The sequence below is a fragment of the Serinus canaria genome, chromosome 2, assembly GCF_022539315.1.
Source record: "Serinus canaria isolate serCan28SL12 chromosome 2, serCan2020, whole genome shotgun sequence".
NCBI classification, from domain to species: Eukaryota; Metazoa; Chordata; class Aves; order Passeriformes; family Fringillidae; genus Serinus; species Serinus canaria.
This window is the reverse complement of record NC_066315.1, coordinates 137,980,035-138,006,928: the sequence shown is the minus strand read 5'-3', so window position 1 is coordinate 138,006,928 and position 26,894 is coordinate 137,980,035. Positions and strand designations below refer to the sequence as shown.

The 26,894-nt window shown below is 39.3% G+C and overlaps 1 protein-coding gene across 1 annotated transcript in view; it reads left to right on the top strand.

The window, feature by feature from the left end:
* The window catches only part of SAMD12 (sterile alpha motif domain containing 12), a 176,035-nt gene that overhangs the window by 32,252 nt on the left and 116,889 nt on the right, over positions 1-26,894 (top strand). Inside the window, exon 3 of the mRNA XM_030226894.2 lies at positions 13,468-13,597. Within this exon, the coding sequence (XP_030082754.1) occupies positions 13,468-13,597 (130 nt within the window). The remainder of the gene's footprint in view (positions 1-13,467; positions 13,598-26,894) is intronic.

Genomic DNA, 26,894 nt, shown 5'->3' with positions numbered 1-26,894 from the left:
CAAATGATGTGCCAGAGTACTTCAGTGCATCTTTACTGTGTTTTATGCCTGTGTTTAGAAGTGATCAAGATGTTAGACAGCATCCTAGAGGTTATTTCTGATAATATTAGCCAGGAGAATTTGTTGTTATTGATAATATTTTCTTGTCTGTCAGGAAACAGCCTTTTCTTATGTGCATCTGCTAATAATTTTGTGTAGTAAAATAATAAAAGGTTGTAGTACTGTGTTCAAAGCAATAAAACAGCAGCAGGTTAAAAGTTAGGAAGAAACATCCATCTCCATGTAATCTTCTCCGTGAGAACACAGAAGGATATTTCATTGCATGAAGTAAGCCTTTAAAGGAGGTGATTGCTTCTCATCCAGGGACAATTCAAATGTTTTTGACCTAAGTGTGGAAAACCCTTGTTGACTAAGGAGGTTTTGGAAATGTCCTCATAAACAGCTGGTGATAACATGATAGTTTATAATTGTAAGGTGGTGGTATAGCAGCTGTGTACAAGAGGTGATCATCTCCATGTGGGAAACTTCAGTCACAAGGTGAAATGAGGAAGAAATGGGAAGGTGAGCTACTGCATCTTGGAGCAGTTGGGCTCTGGTGGGCCACGAGCAGGAGAACAACTTAAATCTATTAGGTGAGACAGGGCAGGTGAGATAATGTGAAAAGTACTGACAAAGCTCTTAGAGAAAGTTGAATTCCTAAAAGATGAAAGACAGTGGAATGCAGTGCCCAGTGCCTTGCAAAACTCCCTAGGGCTGTCAAAGCGCTGCCTGTCAGTAGATGGTGCTCTTTATATCAGCTATTTACTGTTGCTGCCTGTGTTTGGCCATGTTTTCATCTAAAAGGTCTGGTAACATTCTTTAACAGTTCATTTCTCTGAATTCTCATGTGTGGGAGATTAGAAATTGAGTCCTTTGAGGGACTGCCAAAACAAACAAAAATAAAAAAGTGTTTTCTAGGTGCTCTTGAAGCATCCTCCATCCTTGATTTTTTTTCAATGACTTTTGCTTGTGTTTGTGTACTGTTTTGAATTTGGACAAATTCAGAAGCTTTCAGCATAAAACCCTTGAACAAACATTGTGGATTTGAGAATGTATAGCAGACTAATTCAATTTGTCAACTGACCTGTAAAACACTGCAATAACATGATCTAAAATAAAATTGCAAGGCAGATTTGTCAAGCCATTTGCGATTTTTAAGTTTTCTTTTGCATGTTTACTTTGTAATTTTACCTGCTGTTTCTGGATAGATAGGAATAAGTTTATTTTTAAATTTAATGCTTCTTAGAAAGGTCTTAATTGAATCAGTGCAACTGAGAATTTTACCTGGAGTCATTTATGCATCACTAATTGGATGGATATAAAAACCTGCATAAAAATGATGATTTCCTTATTAATGTGGTCGGAGTATTATTGGGCCTGTCTCTATATTTTATTATTCAGAAAATACGCCAGCTCTGAAGGAAAATGTGTTAAATGTGTTAACTGTTTAAAAATATCATTTGCCAAAAGCTGCTGTTGAGACAAAAGCATTGATCTGGGCATCAGAACAGCATAGCAGACCTAATGGGAAATTTGAGATGTTTAAAGTTGTGTGTCTTTATGCTGTTTTCTTAGAGATCAGCTACTTAGCCAAAAGTTAAATTTTGGCTTGTGAGATGGATTTGCCCCTGGAGTGAATCTTGAGAACTGCCTGCTGTTCACTGCCTGAGCTACTGGTCTTACTGCAAACAGAAACTGAAGGATTAGTGTGAATTTTTAATGTAATCTTAAACTGCAATCAAATATTCCAGGAAAGAGAAGAGAACTGAGTTTTTTCAGAAATCTTATTGAAATACTTCCAGTTCTTATTTAGGGGAAGTTTGTCTTCCCTGGACATTAACTTAGTTATCCCTTCACAATCTCTCTCCAGAAAAGATTCATATGTAGTCAACACATTAAAGCAGATGAATAGTGTTCCTTATTATGCTTAATTTACCTTCCTTTAGCCCTTGTCTCACTTTCATCTCCTTATGTTGAAAGTTCCTCATACTGAGGTCAGGTAGGCATAATATTTTTATTGAAAACCTCAGTGCCACATTTTTGTGTTGTCACATCTCACAGGTGCCTTCTCCAGGAAGATGTTGCTGGGACATTTTTGGGCATATTTGGGTTTTATTTTTTAATGATACTTGGAACTGAAGATGCAAATCTTCACTGGCATTCCTGCCCTGCTTAGCCTCCCTGTGGTGCCAGCTGGATGTTCCTGGGTACATCCCATTTGCCCATGTGGGCTGGTTTCAACAGCAGCAGGAAGTCAAACTCCAGATGAGCCATTCCCCATCCAGTAAAGGAGGGGCACAAAAGGAGAGACTATGGGTCTCCTATAGCAATTTGCTAAAAGCCCAAAACAGTGGAATAAGACATGCACAGTAACAACAGTATTAATAGCAAAAGGGCCTGGGCTTTGTGGATCCCAGTGTGGGGGGTAAAAGGGCATTGTAGTGCTAAAGTTCTTTTTGTGAATATAGGACTTCATAAGGATGATAAGCAAATACAGGAATTCCCTTATTAGGGAGAGAAGATTAGTTTCTCAAAAGTAATTAGCAATAAATTACATTGACATCAGAAATGCTCTGCTTGTTTTGAAAAATAAATGATGGATCTGCCTTGTAGATCATTTATTTGAGAAATCCATTATGACCTTCTATACAAAGGTATAGCAATGCTCATGCATGAATCAGATGGTTGGGCTAATCTGACTCTTCTGTCAACATCTGCCTTTTTTCCTCTGTTTTTGCTAAATGTCTTATTTGGGAAGCAAGAGATTGACCTGTCAAGTTAGGCTCAGACTTTTTCTTACTTGTACTTACATACTATAAAGTTGTTCTCCTCAAAATGCATTTGGCTCAAGAAAACATAGTTAAGAGTCAACTGGCAAAGCTTTCTAGAAAACTTTGATTGCTGCTGGGGTCTAAAATGCCTTGGCTGCTGCACCTGCCTTCTGCATATGAATGAGCCTATCCATAAAGACTGAAAGTTGGCATGGAAAGGTTATCCTACTTCTTACAGTGCAAGCCTCTTAATTGGCACATCTGCTGGAAGCAAAGGTGCCAAAAATGTGATTCACTTGGAAGGAGTAGACCTTGTAAGAAAACCTGTCATTTAATAGGGATTAAGATCCTCTCAGGATACTGGATCTTCTCCTTGTACAAATGTACTGTTGTTGAGCTAATGGTGGACTCAACCTCACTACTTGCTAACACTGAAGTAACAGCTTTTATAGCTCTTCTCTTGTAGAAATGCTTCACTGTTTGTGTGTTTAAGATGAAAAAGTGGACCATCTACCTCTGATATACACCAGCTATTAAAAAATACACAGTGTTGAGAATCTTCTCAATGGATTACTGTAATTATAAATGAAAGGAGTGAGGTGTGGCCAGTGCTGCACAGATTTATTATGCCAGGGAAATTCCATTAGTAAAGCCCCAAAATAAAAAATAAGTAAAATTGTCAAAGTCATTAATGACAACTCCCCAGACAAAGGTAATACTGCCTCAGCAAAGCAATATTATGCCATTGATGTGTAATTCTTTAAAAAGCACGTCACCAAAAACAACATAACCCCCACTGACACTCTTAACTATATGTTTCTGAGGTCAGGCTTTGCTTGTATTTGAAAATATTTTGATTAGAATACCCTGAAGATTTTGTTACTACCAGTGTTACCTTAAATCTCTGTAAAGACTAGGGTACTGCTCTGTACAACTTCTTTTTTCTCCCCCCCATTAAAGACCTATTTGTATTGTAGTTGAATCCCTAGTAAAGGAAATTATTTTTATAAGTCTTAGAAAATTCTGCCATTAATTTCCACATCATAATTTTAATTGCCACATTTCAGTTCATAGCCATGATAATATGGATTATGTGAATATGAAACAAGTACATTTAACACTGTCATGGTCCTGTCTAGTTCTTCTCATTTTAGGGCAGCTTGTTTTGTGATTCATACTGCTAACAATTGGTCATTGAGCTGTGCTTGAAAGGGTACAGTTAAGTGACTGAACAACTGTAGATAAGGTATCATTAAATACCTGTACTTATTAGTCAGATGTAGTCTTATGATTTACAAAACAAATACAGGCTGACCAACTTCCTTTAACTCTTTTTACTGAATTTGCAAGTGTAAATTCAGGACTTTGTTCTGTCCTTCAGATCTCTACATTTTTAGGTCTTGGTTTTAGCTGCTTATTTTTCTATAAGTAAATAAATCTATAAGGCAATAAGATTTTAGTGTATTATTTCTAAGTTTGTGCTAATTAAGCATTTTTCCAGTCTAGTTTGGCCAGTGTATTTTGTATTTTATGTAATAAATTCTTCTGCGTGACCATCTTTAAATAAGTGTGTGAGCAATTCTGAGAAAATCAGTGTACCTACTTATATACTTGTTTTGTATTTATTTTAATGGAATTCCTGATAAGCAGTCTTGGTTTAGTTCAACTGTAGATACAGCTGCCTAAGCTGTAACTTGCAGAGGTGCCAGAATTGGTTTAAAAAAAGAAAAAGTGGGAATGGAGACTCATTTGTAATTGCCAATTTTGTAGTACAGGTAGATTTTGTGTGTTTTTATTTATTTTTTTTTTTTAAATCTCGACATGGAGAAAATATTTTTTACAGATACTGAACTTCCTCAGAATTGGAATTTCAGTTGCTGTGAAAGTATTTCAGAGTTCAGGAGAATCTGTTGGGAAATGGGGAGCTACATTTCATCACCGTTTTAGTTATTACATATTCCTGTTTGCTTTGCTGTATGTACCTGAATGGATTTGAAGTTACAGCTCCACCAAGATGGGGCACTCTCCTGTGGCTAATCCGTGTCTGAAGAGAATATTCTGTGATGAAAACTTATGCCATGATTCTTCTTCACAGTGTGTGTAGTTCTTAGGCCTAGAGACAGGATAAAAAATGAGCTAACCTGCAAGTTGTGTGTGCCATGTGGAGGATGAATGTCTCAAATTTTGATTTTTGCTGAGGTGGAAGGTCAAGTGCTGTAAAAAATATGTGCTAGTAGTAAAGTTAATTAATTGTTGTAAATTACTGTTAATCCAACACCACTAACTAAAATTCATTCTGTTTTTTCTTTGGCTGAATAGTTTTAGTAAGCAGGCTAGAGTAGGTCAAGGAGGAACCTTTTCATAGCTGTATAAAGCAGGTTAGTCGGGCACCTGCTGTGTAAGCAAAAATTCTGTTCTCCAGATCTATGCAGGATACAGAATAAGTTTCTGTTTGTAAAACAAGAAGGATTTGTATTTATTTGTGAAGACTGTAATCTGTGATATAAGGTAGTGGTGGTCAGAGCCGGATTTGGACAGGCTTGAATGGTCTGAGGTAGAGAAGGGGAATCAGAACCACATGAATGAAGAAGTGTCAAAGAACTGACATGCCTTGTGAGGTAGCAACCCTCGCCTCAACAGAGCAACTCTTCCTCTCTTCCTTTTTTGTTTTCTCAGCAAATATCCAAAAGCAAATATTTAATTTTTGTGGTGAAAGAAATCCACTGTGGTGAGTGAAAGGCTCTTAAATCTGACAAGATTAAAAATACAGGTTTTTTTACATGGAGTGAATTTTAAAACATTATATGCTTTGATTTGGATTTGGAGGTCAAAGCCTAAAATTGATGATACTCCTGGTCCTACTTGTGATTTTATTGTTGGCCTGTCTGTCCCAGTTGTGGCTTTCAGGATTTTTGATAGCAATTAGAATGATGTTAGGCTTTTGACAATGCTGAGGAGTGCTCTGTCTTCTCCTTTCTCATTCTGACATTTCAGTTCTTCACAGTTTGCTGATAGTGCCATTGCCATTTATATCAACACCTGTGTCGGCCAGCCCTGATTCTTGCTTTCAGAGTGGGATATTTCATGGAAAGAGAGAGCTCTCATGGGAAATGTGTCACCTTATTTATCTCTGCCTGTTGTTTTGGTTCTGTCTTTATCCTGATCAGGATAAAGCTCAGTGATATTATTTGGATACCTTTAGCCTTTCCTATTGGTGGTTATATTTGCAACAGCCTTCAGAGGGACTTAACTCCCTCTTACCAACTTCTTTTCAGATGAGTCTTTTTATATTTCATAATTTGTTTCACCTCCCCTCCCCCCTCCCTCCCTTGCAGTCTGTTTGTAGTACACCTGTTTGTGGCACAGGTACAGAAGGTGCTGGATTGGGTCAGCCCTGCTGTTGCTTAAAAGGCAGGGAAAGCCTCCCTCTGTTCAGTCTTTGAGAAGTGGTGGTGCTACATGGATTTGGGACCCTGGAGTTTCTCCTTGTGCAGAGCTGGCTTTAAACACCACCAGGGCATTGTCTTGGCAGGGACAGCCCTTTATAGTCCTCTGGAGGCAACAAAAGCAGCTGCTGAGTGAGTTGGGCCTTGGTGGTGTAAAAAGATGGAGAGAGACTCAGGAAGAGACAGGAGGCAGCGAACCACTGCTGTTCATGTAGGAGGGAACCCTGTAGCAGTGGCATTTTTTTCTCTCCTTTTCCTTCAGGAAGAGGAAGGATAGGAACAGAAAATCTACTTTACAGTACTTTTTATACTTTTCTTCTACCTTCCATGACTTCCCTGTCAGTCTCCAGTCTTTCCCCTACCTGGTCCTTTCTGGAGTGGTCCTGATCCTGTTCACTGAGTGCTCAGAGCCCTGAGCTGCTGCTGCCCCAGTGTCCTCATCTCCTTCTCTAACTTTCTTCTTCCCCCCCCTCCCCCCCAATACCAGAAGACTGTCACCATCTGTTCAGTGTCTGGATTTCTGATCCAATTCAAGTTTTAAACATTCAATCTTTTATCAGCAATCTTTTAACATTCAATCTTATAAAAGACAAGCTGTCTTACAGTATTTTCTTTGTTTGTTTGTTTAGTAATAAACACATTTCCTTTGGTTTGTTGTTTTCATGTCTTCTTTGTATTAAAATTTTCAACAACATCGATGGGAACCCAATACAATGGAGATTTCAGTGGTTTTATGGCATTTCTTATTACTGTAATTTTCTTCTGTCTTTGCTGGAAAAATCTGTAAGTACAAACTGTCTATCTGAGAAGTTGTATTTCTAAACCAGAATGTACCCTTTCCAATTTTTTCAATATTTTAAGATAACACATTCACAAATGTGGTTAATTTTTTTTCCTGGATGTAAAGCCACATTTATGTTAGCCATTGATTCTGAATTCTGTATAAGCAGTTTAATGTTGGAGAAGTAATTTGGAATATATGATACTTTCTCAGCTTTAGAAATATAACTCAAGCATGTTTTAAAAGAAAATCATATTTTTGAAATTCTTACTTGGCATTGCTGCTCCTGCTGCTTCTTGTCATAAAATGATGAAGATGTTGCTGTTAGTCTTGCTTCTGGAGCAGCCTGAAAGATTTCATAACTTTAGATTGCTCCTGGAGCTGTGTAGTAAAGTTCCCTGCTTTATGTATCTGTGTCAGATAAACATAAAATTTTATTTTTATAATTTTTAAATATATCATTGACCATTTGTACTTTGCTTGCAGGAGGCATTATGTTTTGGTTTAAAAAATATTTCCTTCTCTACTTGATGTATGAAAGTTCCTTCCAGTCTCTTTCTCTGAGCACAGACATGTCAATGGTTTTCTGACCCATTTTAATGTTTCCTGCCCCAGCTGGCTCTGTATTATTCTTGTGACAGCCACCCATACTGCTCTCTCTGTCCCTGCTAGGTCACAATGACCTTACTGCTTCTTTCCTTTGCTTGTCTCATGTTGCCCCTTGCAACTGAGTCCCCTTTTCCCTCAAACTGCCTGACTGGGCTGACATAATGGTTCAGCATTGAGCAGTTGTGTCTGAAACACAGCTGGAAAAACCCACACTGCTGGTCTAATAAATTGTGGGGCTTCTCCTTGTAGCCTTGCCTTGCTTGTGTTCTGTCATATTTCCACCTGGAATAGACTTGGTTTTCTTCTTAGTCACTGGTACAGTGCTGTGTTTTGGATTCAGTAAGAGAATAATGTTGGTAACACACGGATGTTTTGGTTGTTGCTAAGCTGTCCTTGCCCTAAGTCAAGGACTTTTCAGTGTCTCATGCTTTGCCTATGAGAAGCTGTAGCAGAAGCTGGAAGAGAGCATGGCCAGGACAGGTGACCTGAACTGGTATGTTCCATAGGAAATCCATTTTTAGTATGAAAACCCAAGTTTTTGTACTAAAAATGGATATCATATGGAATATATTCCATTCCATTGGATATAATTTTTAGTATGAAAAGCTGGGTGGGAGTTGGCCAGTATGCTGGTTTCATCTGGGGTAAAGTTAATTTTCTTCACAGTGGCTAGTATGGCACTATGTTTTGGGTTAGTGCTGAACACAAAGTTGATGATATTGAGATGTTTTTGTTATTGCTGAGCAGGGCTTGCACAGAGCCAGGGCCTTTTCTGCTTTTTATAGTCATGGTGGTGAGGAAATTGGGGGTGTCTGGGAGGCTGGGAGAAGACACAGCCAGCATGGGTGACCCAAAGTGGCCTAAGGGAAACTCTAGACCATATGACATGCTCAGGATATAAACTGGGGGGGAGAAAGGACAAGGGAGGATGTTTGGAATGATGGTGTTTGTCTTCCCAAGCCACTGCTACATGTGATTGGGCCCTGCTCTCCTGGAGATGGCGAAACAACTGCCTGCCCCTGGGAAGCAGTGATATTAATTTCTTGTTTTCCTTTGCTCGTGTGTGTGGCTTTTGTTTTCCCTATTAAATTGTCTTTATCTCAACCCATGAGCTTTCTGGCTTTTACCCTTCTGATTCTCTCCCTGACCCCACTGGTGGGAGAGGGAGTGAGTGGCTGCCTGGGGCTTGGCTGCTGGCTGGGGTTAAACCACCACAGCCAGAAGGAGCCAAGTCCTGGGGATGGGCTGGGTATTGCTGAGCAAGTGGTCAGCAGCTGTATTGGGCATCACTTGTCTTACTGGGGGGGTTATTTTCTTTCTCTTTCTTCCCTTCCTTTTAATCACTATCATTAGTATCATCATCATTATTATCATTGCTACTATAAACATTAATGCTACTATATTTTACTTTGTTTCACTTATTAAACTCCTCTTATATCAGCCCATGAGTTTAACTTTTTTTATCTGTTTCTTCTCCCCATCCCACTGGGGGAGCAAGTGAGTGAGCAGCTGTGTGGTATTTACTTGCTGGCAGAGTCTAAACCATGACAGTCCTTTGACCAACATGGCTGTAACAAAATTGGTTCTGCTTTGTCTTTTTCTAGTTAAACTGACAACCCAGAGCAGAGTCTCTCAAGATGTATATTGGAGCAGAATCTGCTCCAGTAATGCTTTCATCAGTGCCTTTTTTTATCCATCTGTTTCATAAAAGAAACTGTAGGGTCTGACTTTGGGTAAATTTGAATGTAAATATGCATTGACCATGCTTACATGTCAGGATCAGTATGTTGGCAAACTGGATGTTATAAACAGTATGAGACAGCCTTATTCCAGCAAACCTGCAGCCCTGTTTGACTGGACACCCTCATCTGCACAATCCCTGACTTTTGTAATCTGAGCAGGTTTGTAAATACACAAAATGTTAGAGTTGGAGAAGCACGCTCAGATAGCTTGTCTCAAAGTATGTAGTGTAGTTAAATTATGACATTGAATCCTTTGTCACTCAAAAATACAGAGGCCCTTTCTTTCTGGAGTGAAAAATATGATAAATAAATACAGAGAAATTCTGGTGAACAACTTGACCTTCAAAGCCGGCAGGCTTGGTAAATTGCGCCTGGAAGGCTGAAGAGATAACTTGTCCATCATTGCTTAGGAAGAGCAGGACTTGGTAGCTGATTCTGTTCTGAATACTGAAATACACTCTCTAGTAATGCACAAGCTGTATATTTAGTTGTTTGTTTACTTATTTATTCTTGAGTTAGTGATGTTGAGTACTATTTTCCCTGCACCATGGAACAAAGAGAGCATGAAATTTTGGCAAGTAGTAAATATGTCTTTTCTTCTTCTTGGCAGTCATTTTTATATTTTGAGATACATGTAACAAAAGCTGGGTTTGGGCAATCTAGAAGAAAAAGTTTGTCACAAAATCCTGAAGAAGCGGGTTTTCCTTCAAATACACAAGAAAAGACCAGAATACAGAATACTGTGGACTTTTATTCTCATTACATCTATATCTGGCACAAGACTTGGCATAGCATTTGGCAAGATCAAAACTAGTACAGAGTTGCCAGCAAACAGTGATCTTAGGATGAGTTTGTGTCAGGAAAATTAAAAGGAAGGCCAGATCAAAGGTATTTTTTAAAATACAGTACTTTAATCAGTTTGGCCCTATTAATTGACTGAGCTAATAAACAGAAATAAAATAAAATATACTGTGTTTTTCACCTGTCTAGGTAGTTCATATGTAGTTAATGGCAAGGGTGTCTTTTAGTAGGCATGTTTAGGGTACAGATAATTTTCTTTGGTTTGCTGGGAGGTTTTTTGTATGAGATCTAACCTTCAGGCAGGAAAGAAACTAAGAAATGAATTTTGTGGGAGGAAGGAATATTTTTAGGAGCCTTTCATTTGGAGCATCTGGTTCGAAAATATTTTGGGTATGATGTTCCAAAAATAAAAGTGAAGACATACTTTAGAACCATTGCTTTAAACACCCTTTATTCCTCTAACTCATCAAGTCCTTAGAAAAGTAAACCTAACGTTTTTTTATTGTCAATGTAAAAATGTTCTCTTTGGACTGTAGTTATAAGTGTAAATGTTTCTATCACAGTTCCAAACACTGAAGAAGTCAGCATGTGGGCTTGCTGTGCAGTGATCTGTATATGGCACGGCATAAAAGCTACATTTGAAACCATCTTCAGGTTCTGCAGGCACAGGGGAATGTGTTAAATTTGTACTCTAATTCTTAATAAACTTGCATTTTGGATATTTAACATGATGGTGCTTAAACCTTTTAAGAGGACAATAGCTGCTCAGCTGAAAAGTACAGCCTCTTGGTTTAAACAAACATTGGCACTGCTTTTGTACTTTCATCTAGGAATAAATAGATTGTAAGTCCATAGCTAGCTGTATATATTTGCACACAAATATTTATCATTTAAATATTTTTGTGATGTACCAGAAAATCTATTAACCATTTATTTTTCAAGGGCTGATAGACTTTCTTTTAAGTCTTCAAAAATTTCAATGCAAAAAAAAAAAAAATCTTAAAATTTAAGCAGGAACACATAAAAAGATAGATAGTGAAGTCTTGAGCCTGTTGTTCAGGGATTTCTATGGAATCAGAGAGACTGCTTGTGTCACGTGGCTATTTTTGCTTGTTTATTTCTTTGGTGTAATTTGTGGAGGACACCCATTTATATCTGTGTGTAACAAAAAGGCAGTGAACTGATTGCATAATATTGGACTCTTCATTGAAATTCAGTTTCTTCTTTGACTTAAATAGCAGTAAAAAGAAGACCAGAGAAGTTTGAGGGCCCTTTGATCTCTTGAGTTGCATCAGGAGCTGGGGTTACGGGGCAGTTGCTCTCCTTACAGAGGCTGTGCCTTCTCCAGGCACAGTGCGGGATCCTGTGTGTGTAGAAGACTGATGAGCTGCTCAGAAAGGGCAGTGCTAGGGCAAGTGCTGTCCTGGTTTTTGTGCACCCTCAGCACCTCTGGAAGTTTCTTTTTCTGTGAAGAGCAAGTCTGTCAGTCAAGCTTCTGTAATTTGGTGGGTAGCAGCAGCAGATGAGACTGATTCTTTGTGGTGGTTTTGTGCATTATTATTATACCTCTAAATATGGATGATGCCTCTTCATGTGTTTGAAACAGGATTCATGTTTCTGAAGAGTTTATTTTTCTTCAAACCAAAAAAGGCTGAGCTATGGGATGTGCATTGTATTATATATTCAACCATTATTTTCCTACTGTTTTTTCAACTTCTACACAGGCAATAAAAAAGAGATAGGGACAACTGGACATGAGAAATCCAAGGCACATTTGTCTGCTGGATTTTTAGGTCTGCCATAATCCCTGGCCCTAACTCACTATCTTTACATGACGTACGTTATGGATTTAATAGGACATGCAAAGCACTAGTTTGAAATTGCTTTGGTCTTTGAGGCTTCTGGTAATGAAAAATTTCAAAGCAACTTTGTGAAAGTCTGACAAAGTGCATCTGAGTAAATGCTGGGATAAACCCTGCCTGGTGACGTTGAGGGAGTCTGCCATGACTCCTAATGGAGAAGATGGGTTAAGATGACATTCCCCTTCACCTCAAATTTGTGCAGAGAAACTTCTCTTGAAACTTTTACACCACCAGGGAGCTGGAGGACAGTATTCTGCATGCATAGCATTGAAACAGACGCTTTGATTTTATTGCCTAGACTCATTCCTTGACAAAATATGTAGTAAATGTATACATTGATGTTCACACCCACTTACGTCAGCAGTGTCCAGTGAAACACTTATTGTTGGTAATATATGACAATCTGTTTAAAGTTTCTTTAGTCTTTTAGGCAGATCGTGTTGCAGGAAAAAAGAAAAAAGATTAAATCACTTAGAATTTTTTGTTTGTTTGTTTATTTTTTTGCCTACTTTGACAAAAGGTTTTAAACTCCTGCAGTTCAGGTAGCTTAGAACTCAGCATTTTTACACAGTTAAAAAAAGTGTATGTGCTAAAGTGAATTGTTTGATTAAATGAAATGTGACTTCATATGTATAATAAAGCAATCAATTTATGAATATTTATTTACAAACTGGTAATCTATTAGAAAACTGAATTCTAAGGAAAGTATTAAACAGTGTTATTTTAAAAAATTATTACTCGTTTATAAGGGAGCAACTGATTGAAGTGGGAGTCCTACGTATTTCATGTAAAGGTGATTATACAAAAGTTAAAGGTAAAAACAGAAAACTATAGCTGCTTGTGAACATCATTAAATTAGGAATTTTGTCAGCTGAAATGTTCAGTATGACTCAATATCACCAGCTCCATGTCCATTGCTGTGTAGTCTCCTCTTCCCAGACAAAACCAGTCTTCAGGCTTGTTGGCACCAGAGGCCTTTGTTGCAAGATCTTTTGTCATTGTAGTTGAGGACCATGCCTGGCCAGAGGTACTCCTGGTCTTCTGTGATTATATCCAAAGTGGGGCACAAATGTACAACTCTCCTGTGAGTTTGAGCTACTCAAAGTGGGCATCTCTTTTCCTTTGGCTGTAGTCATTGGTCACTCTTAAAACTATTTATTGAAGTGCAATGGTTCTGTGATGCACGGAACATGAATGCAATGGAAAGTAATGTTAAAGAACATTCCACTGTGTGTGATTCTTCTGTATGTATTTGAACAGCAGGGTCTTGTGTAATGGGTTGGCTATTACTGGACATCTGTCAGAGCAGTTCCTGTTTTGCATTTAGTATTTTAATATCATATATGGAGGTGACAGATTAATATTTCCAAAATTTGTGTGCAAACATCATTTCTGTTCTTCATTCTTTGTTCCTAGTCTGGGACTGTGAAGCTGACTAAGCCTGTGGCGTTATGGACCCAGCAGGATGTCTGCAAATGGCTGAAGAAACATTGCCCTAATCAGTATCAAATCTACAGTGAGTCATTCAAACAGCATGACATAACTGGTAAAGTATGCACTATCAGCAATATTTTACTTAAAAATGTGGTGATTTGTTTTACTTTGCTGTTAATAGATTGTGACTGTGCATTGAGGGCTTTTTGTTGAATGTGTGACTAGAGAGTTACAAGGTTTAGAGCAGAGGGAGTATTCCAGCTCTCATAGGATATGGTAAGTGATATCCTCATTTCTTTAAAATACAATTTCAGATAGTTCAGGGTCAATATAATAAGGAAAGAAATCAGTCTGTATGGGGTTAAAGGCCTCACCCTGTTCATTCCAAATAAAAAAAACAAAACCCAACCATTAAGAAACATCCTATGAGGGAAATGTAATTTATGTGTATTTTCTCTTTTACTGAGATGTTTGACTTTGAATTCATATTCTTTTTTTGTGATTTTCCCCACTCTTAAAAATAATTAATTGTTGTGTTCTTATTATGTAGGGTAGGAAGAAGTGATCCCAGCTGAGCCCCTCCCTTAGCCTGAAGCAGGATCAGTGAAGCAAGTTCATTTCTGATGGATGTTTGTCTAGCTTTGTTCTGGAAATCTTGCAATGAAGCAGATTTTTTCATCTCTTTATTCCAGTATTTTATGGTTCCTAAAGTTATTATTTTCCTAGGATCAATCTCAAATCAATCTAAACTATTATTTCCAGCCAAAAAACCTGATTTCTGTCCAAAATGTGGCTTGAGCACAGCCAGCCACTCTTTCGTACAGTCTTTCCTTCACTGTGTTGGGTGCTGCTTCTGAGGTGCACATACTTTCCTTCCCTTGTCTAAAAAACATTTCTTTGTTCTATCATGGTTACTCAACAAATACACATAGGACCTCCAAACCTTCAAAACTGGGTCTCTTTTCTTAAAAGAATATATTGTATGCAAAACTGTATTGTTTTCTTATTTACTTTAGAAATTGATATTGATCCTGTTGATCTGCTTGACTTGTTAACTCCTACTCAGTTTGCTGAGGTTGTCCTTTGGCTGATCGCTTTGAATTGGCATGAGTTTAGCAAATATAACTTGGGAGTTAAATAGCATTTTTGCTCATATACCAAATAGCAATTAATCTGTAATTAATTGTAAGTTTAATATGGAACACTGACTTGTTCTCTGCAGTGATGGTATGCAAAACTGGAAACTGGCATTCAGCCATTTAACATTAAGCAGGAATTTGAGTTTCACATACAATCTCTTTGTATGTGAACAATACAAAGAGAAGTATGTGAAGTCTTAACAATTGTTGTTAACTAATGTGTGTTTCAGTCACTGTCTGATCAAGTACACGTGTACTTGTGTTGTTTCCTTCATTCCTGTTGCTATTTTCTTTCTGATAATGTGTGAATGATTGCAAACATGACAAACTGCCCATATTTGTTTACTACGTAGCCATGAGTACATGTACACAAATGTAAGAGGTGGTTTGTATTGGTTTGCTAAGTGTTAAGGTTTAGTACATAACCATTGTGCCCATTTCCTCTCAGTCACCATCTGCTGAATGCAGTCTGTGGGATTGTAGTGTGTGTCTCCGCCCATGTGTACAGAGCTGACTGCATCCAGAGCACTACCAGAAGAAAATGAAGCTATTTTAAAATATTTTCTAGTACTGCTCTACTATATTCTCTTTCTAGAATTAAGGTACTGTGAGATGAAGTTGAAAGGAAGACATTTTCATTTTAGCATAAACACTGATGGATACCGTAGAATTTCATTGCAGATTTGCAAAACTTTGAATTTTATAGACCTCTGTGAAAAAGAGGAATTGAGATCAATCTTTCTTACTTTACACAAAAGAGGTATAGGGAAAATATTGGTACAATTCTGCAGGAAGGAACTTCAATTCAGCAACTAACAAAGAAGAAACACAATCAATATCTGTACAGATTTTATAAAAGTATATTGTGATAATATTGTGAGTGGAATCATTAACTCAGGAGGATATTTCCAGTGCTGTTGGTCCCCATGACTCTGATTATTTGAAATCTAATAAAGGCAATGAACAGAGGATTTATGGCTCAGAAAAAGTAGAGCATGGAAGAAGCCTGGAAACTAATGTGAAGATTAAGCCAGGGTAGTGTAACTGTTCCCAGATATGACTGTGGAAATCTGATGTGATTGTTGAAAATTTCTCAGGAATTAATGTGACTTTACAGGCTGTTCTGAAATGGAGAAATGTTATGGAAAAGTTCTTAAAGAAAGTAACATGAAAATGATATTTAAACTTTATTTGAAGATAAAATCTAAGGCATGGTCATAAGCCAGGAAAATAACCTTGAGCAAATATATCTAACAGTTGTTAATATAGGTATTGAGAAGTGTGGCTTGTACTTTGGACTCTTGCTGATTACATTTTATTGAGTTGTGGACAAAGATGAAACCAAAACTATCCTTTTCTTTGTGGAGATTTATAATTTTTTACTACTTTTGACAAAGGGAGGCTGCAGATGTATAAGAAAAAATTCTTCATCTAGAAACTTACCTAATAAGAAAAAAGATCTTCATATTAACAGTGATCTTGAGGACATCATGGGGTGGGCAAAGTGTACTCTCATCAGATTTGCAGATGACAGCAAATTGTGGGTACCAGTCTATAGATTCAAGTAGGGACAATCCATAGGGATCTAGGCATGGGGACCAGACACTGGCAGGAATGCATCAATAGGACCCTTATGAAATTCAACAAGAACAATTGCAAAGTTGTGCCACTGGGAAGGCTGAGGCTCTTGCAGCCCACTGAAACTGGAGCTGACTGGCTGGGAAGTGGCTCAAGTGAAGAGGACCTTGATAGTCAGGAAGACAAAATGAGCCAGTGTTGTGCCTTGCAGCAAAGAATGCTGTCACTATCAACAGGAACGTAGTAACCTGATCAAGAGTTATTCCCTTTACTCTGTACTTTACTTAGACTACAGTTCTTAGATCCCCAGTGCAAGTCGGGGTGAGGGCTGCAAAGATGCCTAGGGCTGGAGCTCTTGCCGTGTGACCAGTGGATTGAAGAAGCTGGGCTTGTTCAGTCTGGGGGAGAGGCAACTTGCCAGCATGGATTGGGGGCACTGGCAGCAGCTCCCACTATACAGAAGGATTTGTCAAAAAGATGGAACCCAGCCCTTTGCAGTGATGTATGAGAGACACGAGGCTGAGGCTGAAAATAAGGAGAAGCTTTCTTCCCCTTTAAGGACTTCTAAGCCTTGGAATGGGTTGCTCAGTTTCTGTTCTGGGAAGGTTTCAAGCCCCAGCTAGATAAAACCTTGAGAAACCCAAACTGATCTCATAGCTGACCTTGTTTTAACTGGAGGTTGGACTAGAAATCTGCTGTGGTCCCTTCCAATCTGAATTCTTCTATAGTCCTATGATTTGCTGAGTACTTACTAAGTACCTCAGAACCAGCCAGTGAAATGCATTTTGCAGCCAGTTAAGGAGAATTAAATATGGGATAGTCTAATAAGAAACTGTGAGACTTTTAATACATTAGGTCCTTGGATTCAGAGAGTGGAGTGTGTGGTTGACTTACTCAGCAACAGGTGAGAAGTATTTTTAAGGTGCTGAGCCCAAAGACAAAGTAGAAAGAATTTGAAGCAGTTATACTGAACAAGATCTAAGGGCACTTTTCTTCCCTTCTCTTATTTTTCCCACCACTGCTAATTCCTGTCAGGAATTAGCAGTGGTGGGAAAAATAAGAAAAGGGAAGAAAAGAAATCATGGTGGCCTGTACAACAAAGAAGGCAATGCCATGGAAAGGTCATGTCACTAGAGGCTCTACAACGGGTGTTGGCATTTACACCAGTATGAGGAGACAGAAAAAGTTGCATTAACCTGCCAGTTTTTAGACTGGTATAATCCTGGAGATAAAACTGAGAAATTGACCTTGCTCTGTGTGCATTTCTGACTTTGAATTTGCTGGGTAGCACTACTTTTAGATGACTGGTGAATTCTAGAGAGATGAGTTCTTTGATGGTCTTACACTGTACCATTGAAGCAAATGAAGATTTTTCCAATGTCTCAGCATTAACAGGAACAAGACTGGGCATAGAATGACTAAGGAATAACTACTTGGGGGTAAATGGTCCATTGACAAAGTAAGAAGGCAGATGTCTAAGTAATTGTTTATGGATGTCTGATTTAGAGGGAGGGAGGAAGGCAGGAAGGAAGGAAGGAATGTTCATGTTTTGTTTTACACCATGTTCCCCAGTGTGCTAGTGCATGTCTTCAGAGTAAGAAGTTTTAATGCTATGATCATTAAACAAACCTCATTCTGTCAAAGTAATACCCAAGAGGTACCTTGGTCCAATTGAAGAAATTTGGTAGGAGGTACTTGAAAGGACTCAAGCCTTTTAAAATTAAACTTTTAAGAAGGAAAGGAGCAGGAATCAAGAAAATCTTATTTTAGTTTTAGAAGGGACCAGGACTTCTGAATATTCATTAAATACCAAATGGCACCTTGGAAAATGAAATATTAATTGATACTGAAAACTTGCTGCAAATAGTCTTAAAATCTGCTAGTTCTAGATCTTCTAAAAATGCTTGCATTAAATGAGCTTTATTGACATAAATAAGCCTTATGACATGAAAATCATATAAAATCATGCTTTCAAAATCAGCATTAATTTTTTTCACTTCAGTAATATATTTATAGATTATATTTATACTTATTTACAGATGTTAGGGTTTATCAGATCAGATGAAATGTTCAAGTTATTTAGTGTTTTAATGAAGAGATAGTGTCATGCTTTAAGGTACTACACTGGAATTTGGAGATTGTCTCTATTTCAGTTTGCTCTGGAAACACACTGGAAGCTTACTTTGGAAGTATACTGAATCCTCAGGGTCTAAGTTATTCTCTTACTATACAGAGAAAGGGTTTTTTTAAATCAAAGTGTTTTTAAAACATATATAATTTATTTCTGCCCTTTGTTTCATGGGCCTCAGGTGAGTTTTGTGGTGCAGCCAGTGCAGTGACTTGGGGATGAAAGGTGTACAATGGACTGCAGGGGCCTATGTTTCATTCCTGGCTCAGGGCAGGAAGGGTGACCAAAAGCAGGTGGGTTTATTTACTGTGGTGAGACCTTCTGAACATATTAATTGTTTGCCATATATTTTGGTTGATGTACAACAGAGATAAAGATTCCAGTATTGTTAAATGTGTTGTGATATGTGTATAAAAAATACTCTTTGAGTCTACCAAGCCTTCCTGTTAACAGGTCTGTTTCATTTGGAACAACTGCTGGTCACTTCCTGGCCCTTCCCTTGGCAAGTGATACCAACATTATCTTTCATCCTTCCATTATTGATGAGTATTACACTCACTCAAAATATCTCTTGTGCCAATGACGTAACACACCTAATGTGAGGCCTGATGCAAGAAGCAAAATGAGGTCTTCTGTAAAGTGGCCTTGTAGGTGTCCCCCAGCTGTTTCCTTGAGAGTCTTCTCAGAAATCCTACTGTTGTTACATTGCAGAAGACTGCATAAACCAGCACCTTTTCTTAGACTATCTTATTGGACATTGTTTTATTGTCCCTTAAAACCTGTCACAGCCTACTTTAGGTTGCTATTGATAGAGACGTTTTATGATCAGGTGGGGGATTGATACCAAGCAGAGAAGGTCCTGGGTCAGTGTGTTGTAGGAAAAGTACCTAAACCTCCTTTAAAACATTATTAAAGTATCTCTTTGCTTTGTCCCAAACTCTAAAAAGTTTTGAGCATTCTTCATTCAGCACTGTCATATATCTCAGAAAGAACCTTCATTGTGTCTAAATTGAGGGTACTTCCAATAAAGTATTAGTTACCTTCCTTGTTTTGCATGGGACAGTCTCTTCAGCACAACAGATGTCTTCTGCTAAGCAGAGTTAGTCTGATAGTGAAGCCCTTCCCTTCTCTGTGCTGCAAAGTGTAAACCAGCCTTACCCTCAGTTCTTATTTATGCCACTTTTCCATGCTCTTTCTGTGAGGTCTTAACACCAGTGTTGGTTGATGGCTGTCAAATCAATCCTGGCTACATCCATCTGCAGTTTAAAAAATAAATTAAAATCATGGCTTCACCCTGGAGAGAGCTTTTATTCTGCTGTCTTGGTAAGGTCAGGCCTATTTGCAGCATTCTTTGTGGAGCTGTGATGCTTGTGTTGGAAAATGTGAGGGACTGAAGAGTTTTCCCTGTTTCATACTTGGCTGCTCTCAAATTTTTAACATGTGGAACACATCAAAGAGTGATGAGTGTGGGGATAAAGCTTCTGTTTGCATAATATGTGGCAACTGTTCTTTTTGCATGGAAGATATCAGAAATATATTAGTGTAACCCTGTGTTAGAATTAAAAGAAGTTGGAAAAGTAGAATCTTTTTTCAATATTCAACCTCCTACTGACATAGAAAATTTTGTGTGAAAATAATCTTTTCTCATGTCTCAGCAGTGGTTTCTGGGTCTGTCTTTTCAGTCAGGTGATAGCTCATAAAACATGGCAGAATTCCACAGCATGAGACAAAGCTGTGGTGGCTGCTGAGAGATCTGGTTTGGCCAGGAAAGCTCACCTGCAGTCGAGGAGGGGGCAGTGAGGCATTCAAACACTTCACAGGGAGTTGCAGCTTAAGTATTAACATAGTTGATTATTTTCTGATCAATTGTCTTTTCTGTGATAAATAATCTGTGGAATTCATCAATTAATAATGAAAAAGATTATTTTTTCTCCTCTGTGCACAAACCAGTGGGGAGTGTTTGGTACTCTTATTTGTTACATAAAATTCTGTGTGAAAGAAGTGATAACATAATCTGTTCTGTTTGATAGAAAAGGGAACTTGATTAAGGGCAATGGAGGCATTTTTGGCTTTGCTTGTCAATGATGTTAAATTCCATGTCTGCTAAATTCAGAAAGAAGTTTCCATGCTCCTAATTCATTATCAGCTGTGAGATCTGCTGTGCAAGTAGCTGGTGAATGTTTTGCAGTTTCCTGTCTTAGTGGATACTTTGTGGGTCCAGCAGCTTCTCCTTGGTACATTCTATCCCCTTTGCCTGGGAAGAGCACTCTTGGTCTCAGTAAACAGTTGCTCTACAGCATATTCAGAAGTGAATTGCATTCTAGCTGCCCCTTTTTCTTTCCTTCAGTGTTCAGTAAAGCTGGGGTAGCCAGATTTGCTGTAGCTGTTACTCCTGCCTGATGTAGAACACAGAATCCAAATCATCTTTGAACTGAAAAGCATAATTCCAGTCCTTCAGCTTTAGATCTGAAATTCCCTGTCAACTTAGCACAGATGAGTTCTTCTGTACTCTTAGAGTATGAGCATTTAGGGGAGAGAAGAAAAAGGTGTATTGCTTTTCATTTGAAGCAGTGTTTAATTGTTCCTTCGTACTTACTCTTCATATGCCGTCAGATGGGGAATTAATATTTCATAATTATACATGCAATGATAATTGGATTACTCCTTCCCTTTAACACAAGGGTTTTTTCATTTTTAATTTAATCTTGTTATATTTACTTTAGTAATTTTTTTTTTAACTAGACATCCTATCATGTTGTACTGTATTCCTTGGAAAGATCTTTGTTGTACAGTCCTTGTAAACCCAATCCACTGTATTCTCTAAAGAACACTGATTCGTGTCGTGTACAATGCACTGCCAGAAGCTCTTACCATGGCAGCCAGTTTCAAAATCAATTTCTGTTCCTTACTCAGAAGAGATCTAAAAATGTGAATTAGGGTGAGATATGGAAAAGTGTATCAAATGTCTTACCAAAACCTATTTCAGGAATTCTCAAACTACATTGTAAAGCTTTGTGATATTTCCTAGTTTGCTGATAAGGCTGCACAGTGTATCTACAAGAAGAACTGAACACTGATTGTGATGCACTGACAGAGCCAAAAAGCTTAAGAGCCACTGATGTAGCCTTTGGGTGCTTACCCATCTATCTTAGGTAAGTCAGGCATCCACCTTCAGTGGGATTAATAAAACCAAGGGTAAGTGGGTGAATTACTGAAGTAGTAAGTGGAGAAGAAATGATTACGTTCAAGCAGATGAATTAAGTTGAGTTAATATAGCTAAGAGAAGATGTTATGAAAACAACCCTTTTATGTTCACTCTATTTCCTTTGTTCACCTTTTGTTTTGTGACCCTTCTCATGTTCTTCATGAGGCCTGTTTTTTATCAACTATTTTGTCTTAACTGCTTTACAGGGATATTGATTACTTTATTAAAAGTTCTAACATTTTGGCCAATATCAAAGCTCTACCCTCTCATTTTATTTCTTAGGATGTTTTTTCTGCGTTTTTGGATCTATCACTAACTGTTAGTTTGAGCTCTCATTTCCCATCAAGCCAGGCTTCTCTGCAACACTTCAGTAGTTTTGGATCCCATTCTGGTGTACCAGGAAAAGAAATGGGAGATATTGCAGGGTCTCCTTTCAGATAAATTTTGCTGTTGTTTGGGAAGAAATATTTGTTGCTTTTGCTGTGCAACTATAACATCAATTTTATGGCTCATTTGTAGGTAAGGAAAACTTAGATGAGGAAAACTAGACTGACTAAGTGGAGGAGTTGTTAGAAGACCATACAGTTCTTCATTTTGAAAAAGTGAATTAATTTGCTGCTTAGTGGGTGTGTGTTTGTGATATTAGTGAGCAGCTAGAGCTGGTACTTTTTATTTCAGCTTGTTAATTGCCAGTGTGTGCTATTCATGATACAGTGATTTAGTTTTAGTGTAGTGTTATAATTATTTGGTAGTGTTCCTCATTCTAATAACACATCCAGCCTGATGGTGAAATGCAGAAGGAAGCTCCTGTTATCTGAACCTGGATGAAGCCAAAGCCATGGCTGAGAGTTCGACTTCTGTTTTGAACAAGGAAGAATTTCTTCACTGAAAGGGGGTGGTCAGGCATTGGGAAAAGCTGTGCAGGGAGGTGTTGGAGTCCACACCCCCAGAAACATTCAAGAAATGTCTGGACATGACATTTAGTGCTGTATGGTTTTGTTGACATGGTGGTGTTGTTTGGCCAAAGACTGGACTTGATCTTGGAGGTCTTTTCCAACCTTAAAGATTCTGTGATTCTAAGTGTGTATTTAATCTCTCTTATCCAGTTGGTCTGCAATATTCTGTGTTCCTTCTCTCACTTCTGACTTGCTGTTGCCTCCAGATGCCTTCCACCAGTTATGCTGATTCCAGCTTCTTCATGGTCTCTGATTTATAATATATATGTAGACAATGACTCCACTCTTGCACCAAGTCTCTGACAACTGGATTAACCACATCTGTCACAGCCCTATGTTCTCAGCTGTGTTCTGTTTCCTCTGCCGAGACCTAGACTCGGCCCACAGGAATTGGGCTGGCTTCTGCTGCTGCCCTCTCCCGCATTCCCGCGCTGCGGCTGGGCAAACGGCCCCTGCAGCCCTCGGCACTTCCCCGCAGCACCTCAGCCCCTCGGAGCCCCCTGCAGCCCTGGGCACTTCCCCGCAGCACCTCAGCCCCTCGGAGCCCCCTGCAGCCCTGGGCACTTCCCCGCAGCACCTCAGCCCCTCGGAGCCCCCTGCAGCCCTCGGCACTTCCCCGCAGCACCTCAGCCCCTCGGCGGCTCCGGGCTGGTATCGGACAGAGCCGGGGCTGCCCTTGGGAAAGTCTTGCCGTGCACGGCCCGCGACCGCCTGCAGGGGGCGCTTCCGCACCGGGAACGGCCCGCGCGGGCTCCGCAACGTGCGGGAGCCGCGATCCCGGGGCGATCCCGGGGCGATCCTGGCGTGATCCCGGAGCGATCCCGGCGTTCGTGCACCCCGCGCAGTCCTGACCACTGCGCTCGGGAGGGCCGTCCTCACGCGGAGCCTCCCCGCTCCGCTAATGAGCTTGTCAGCTCATTCGGTTTGTCGTGTCCCTCCTTGATTCTGTTTTTAGAAATAGCCCAGCCAGCTGAGACTTTTGCAGAGAGCAAAGAGACTGGGGAAGAAAGTATTTCTTCCTTCTCTGCCTCCCCCATACTACAATAAAAATAAAATCCAGAGGTGTTTTGAGTTTTTTTCTTTTCTTTTTGGTTGCTGAAGTGTTAAAGCAGCTGCCCTCTACTAGTCAGGGCTTGCCAAAGGAATAGCTTTCACTAAAAAGAAGTGCCTCTCGGTGCTCCAGTGGAAATTGTTTGATTTGATATAGTTAATTGAACAGGTTGAAAGTCTGACAGGGTCTAGGGCAGTGCACCTGACCCCAAGCTCCATCCTTGTTATAGCAGAATGCACAGTGCAGGGAGGTCACAAATACCTGGCTCTTCAGCAAACATGTAAGGACCCAGCTCCAGAATTTTCCTGTGGATTCTGTGTAAGGAGCTCTTTTCTTTTTGAAAAAAATGTAAAATAAGGCTGGATTCCATCCAAGCCCTTACTGCATAGTGGAATTGATTTTCATCCCTTTACCCAGCAAGGATCTGCACACCCTGAGAAGTGTTTATCTGATTCCTTAGATCCTAGTGGTGACCAGCTCTGAACTGATGCAGAAGAAGGCTTCCTGTCCTTCTGTGGGCATCCAGACAAATGCTTGCTGCTCAGAGGAATCCACTGTGAGAAACTTGTATCTTTTAATTGATTCTGTTACCTGTGGACCAAAACCCCACACTTAGAGTTGTGAGTCTGCTGACACAAAACCTTGTGACTGGTCTGAAGCATGTATGTGTGGATTTAGCTGTGAAACTTTTTAACAAGGTGGACTGAAGACATGGCTCCTTAAAAAAACTCAGGACAGAATACAGCCTTCCCTCCCCTGAGGTTTCATTAATGTTACTGAGCCCCAAAGTACTTATTAGAGGCAAATTCTTGTTATACAGCAATCAACACTATGTGTTTGGCCTCAGATAAAACTTGGGGCCTCTTATTCTGGTGGCTTCTTGTTAACTACAGCTACTATCTAACTTAATCCAATATATGAGTGCTTTATGTGATAGCTGTGTTGCTGCTGAAAATCAGGCACTCTGTTCTCCAGTGGCTGCAGTCTGCTGTGGATTTTAGTCTTTTAACCCTGCAGAAAAGGATTGGGGGGAGGGGAGGAACCCATAAACAAACCCAAATTAAAAAAACAAAACAAAACCAACAAACCAAAGAAGACCAAAAATCATGTCAAAACATGAGTTGTCAGAATCTCAATAGCTTGCAATCCATCAGGCTGTGCAGACCTTACCCTGCTTCCCAGTATTTCTGCTTGAAGCATGAGGAATTCATGCCTGTCAGGTTGGTAAGAGAAGCCTCCAAGTTCCACAGACAAAAGTGTTGCTTCTTAATCACTGAATAAAAAACCCAAATGCTCTCCCAAGGGGAATTTGAGGTTTTGTTCAGTTTTGTGAAATGCTGAACAATGATGCCCTTGAGGAAATGTGTATCTTTTGTCAGTGTGCCATGTGTTTGAGAGAAGCTGTCAATGTAATCCCAGTCCTGTCAGCTGTACTGACAGGGCACCTGCATTGCACAGGGCCTGGTGACATTGTGCTGTGATTACAGGGAGGTCTTTTACTCAAATGTTTGATCCTCAAAAGAAGTTTATGTGTATAAGTCCCAGTCAGTCTATCTGCAGGTTCTATTGGGTACAGGGAATTGCTGAATTGAGATAATTTACCTGGTTTCAGGTCAAAATCACCAGATTCTGTAACTATTCTGGTTCTAAGTGTCCATTTGAAACCATCTAGTCCAACCCCCTTGCTCAAGCAGATAAAACTAGAATAGATTGTCCAGGAGTATGTCCAGTTGGGTTTTGGATGTCGGCACAGTGGTTCTATTTAATCAAGGTTTTCCTTGACTACAACTTTGAAGTTACAGTTTTAATGTTTGTTGTGCATAGGTTATGTAGATTTTTTCTTAACAGTATTTGTTCTTGATCTAAATATAGATGGATTAATAAGGTTATTCAAAAAACAGTGCCAAATGTGCAATGATCCCAAATGGCCTATAAGGAAATGTTGCATGTCCCCAGTTTTTACTGCTGTTTTAAGGTATACACACTGTCTGGAGAAATGCCAGGAATGTGGCAATCTGTTATGAACATATCAAACCTATGAAGTAGTGCAATCCAATCTGCTGTCAAGCTCTAGTTGAAGTGCCATGCAAAATTGCTCATGTCCATTGGTTTATGGATGCTCTGTGCATATAGATAAAGCTTGTAATATATTGGCTTATCAAAAACAAACAAAAGACAGCTTGATTGTGATGAATGTCACCTGTAACCATTATCCTAGGCTAATCTACTGCTGAATTTGCCATCCACAGATGTGTGCAGTCCTTTTTTATGTCCCATTAAGCCATATGCAGACCCACATCATAGTGACTCATTCTGAGTCTGTCTCATGGAGAAAGCTTCTTTCTGTTAATAAATGATGGTCTGCGATTTTTTTATTACTCTCAACACAAGGGAGCTACAGACCTGTTAGCCTCTCACCAGTTCTGCCAAAAGAATGGAACAGTTAATTTGGGCTTCTGTCAACAAAGAATTGCATTGTGTAGGTAATACCAGTTATCTTGATGCTCAGCTTGTCAAACTAACCTGGCACATTTTTCTTTCTTTTTTTTTTTTCTTTTTTTTTTTCTTTCCATTGGCGAGGGTACAAGTTTAGTATTTAACAGCTACCATGCAGAATACATGCCTTTTTTTGCCCTGAAAGCATACAGCTTAGGATCACATGACATCTTAATTAAACATGTGCCTTTTAATTCCGTATGCTGCATGCTGGAATGAGGCTGGTTCATTGACAGATGCCTGTACGCAGTAGGGAGACGCTAATGAAAAGGGCCTTTATTGGTGTCCCCTGGTTGAGCTGGTTGTGCAGCATCGTTCAGCCTTTCTGTGTTGGTTGCCTAAGTGTAGCGGTTGACGTGGCAGCAAACAATCAGCAGGGTGTTTTAATGGTACAGGTGTGGTATAAATAATCCAGCTAAATGGAAATCCCTTTATCCTGCAGGTACAACCTCCTCTCCCTTGGAAAGCAGGCTGTCAAAGAAAAAAATGAGTTGGGAGTTCGTGTAGGTAGACACATTATATGTACTCTAAATGAAAAGCTAATGGGACTAATGTAATCTCTTGTTATAAAGGTGTAATTGAGTAGCAGGGATTGTTGTAATGTACACAGGTCAGGCTGAGTAAATCTACAAGGACGCTGTGTCCAGTTGTGATGTTTTAATTCTAAGAGCAGCATAGAAGTAAATAGAAAGCAGAGCACAGCCTTCTCCCAAGCCTGGAAGGTGAGCCTTGTCTTGTGTTACAGGAGATGAAGCTGCTGAAAGGAAGGTTGATAGGTGACTTGATAACTGGATATAGGGGCTTAGCAGGACAACAGTGTGTGTTCAAAAGCTAAAATTGGAAGCTTGAGTGATTC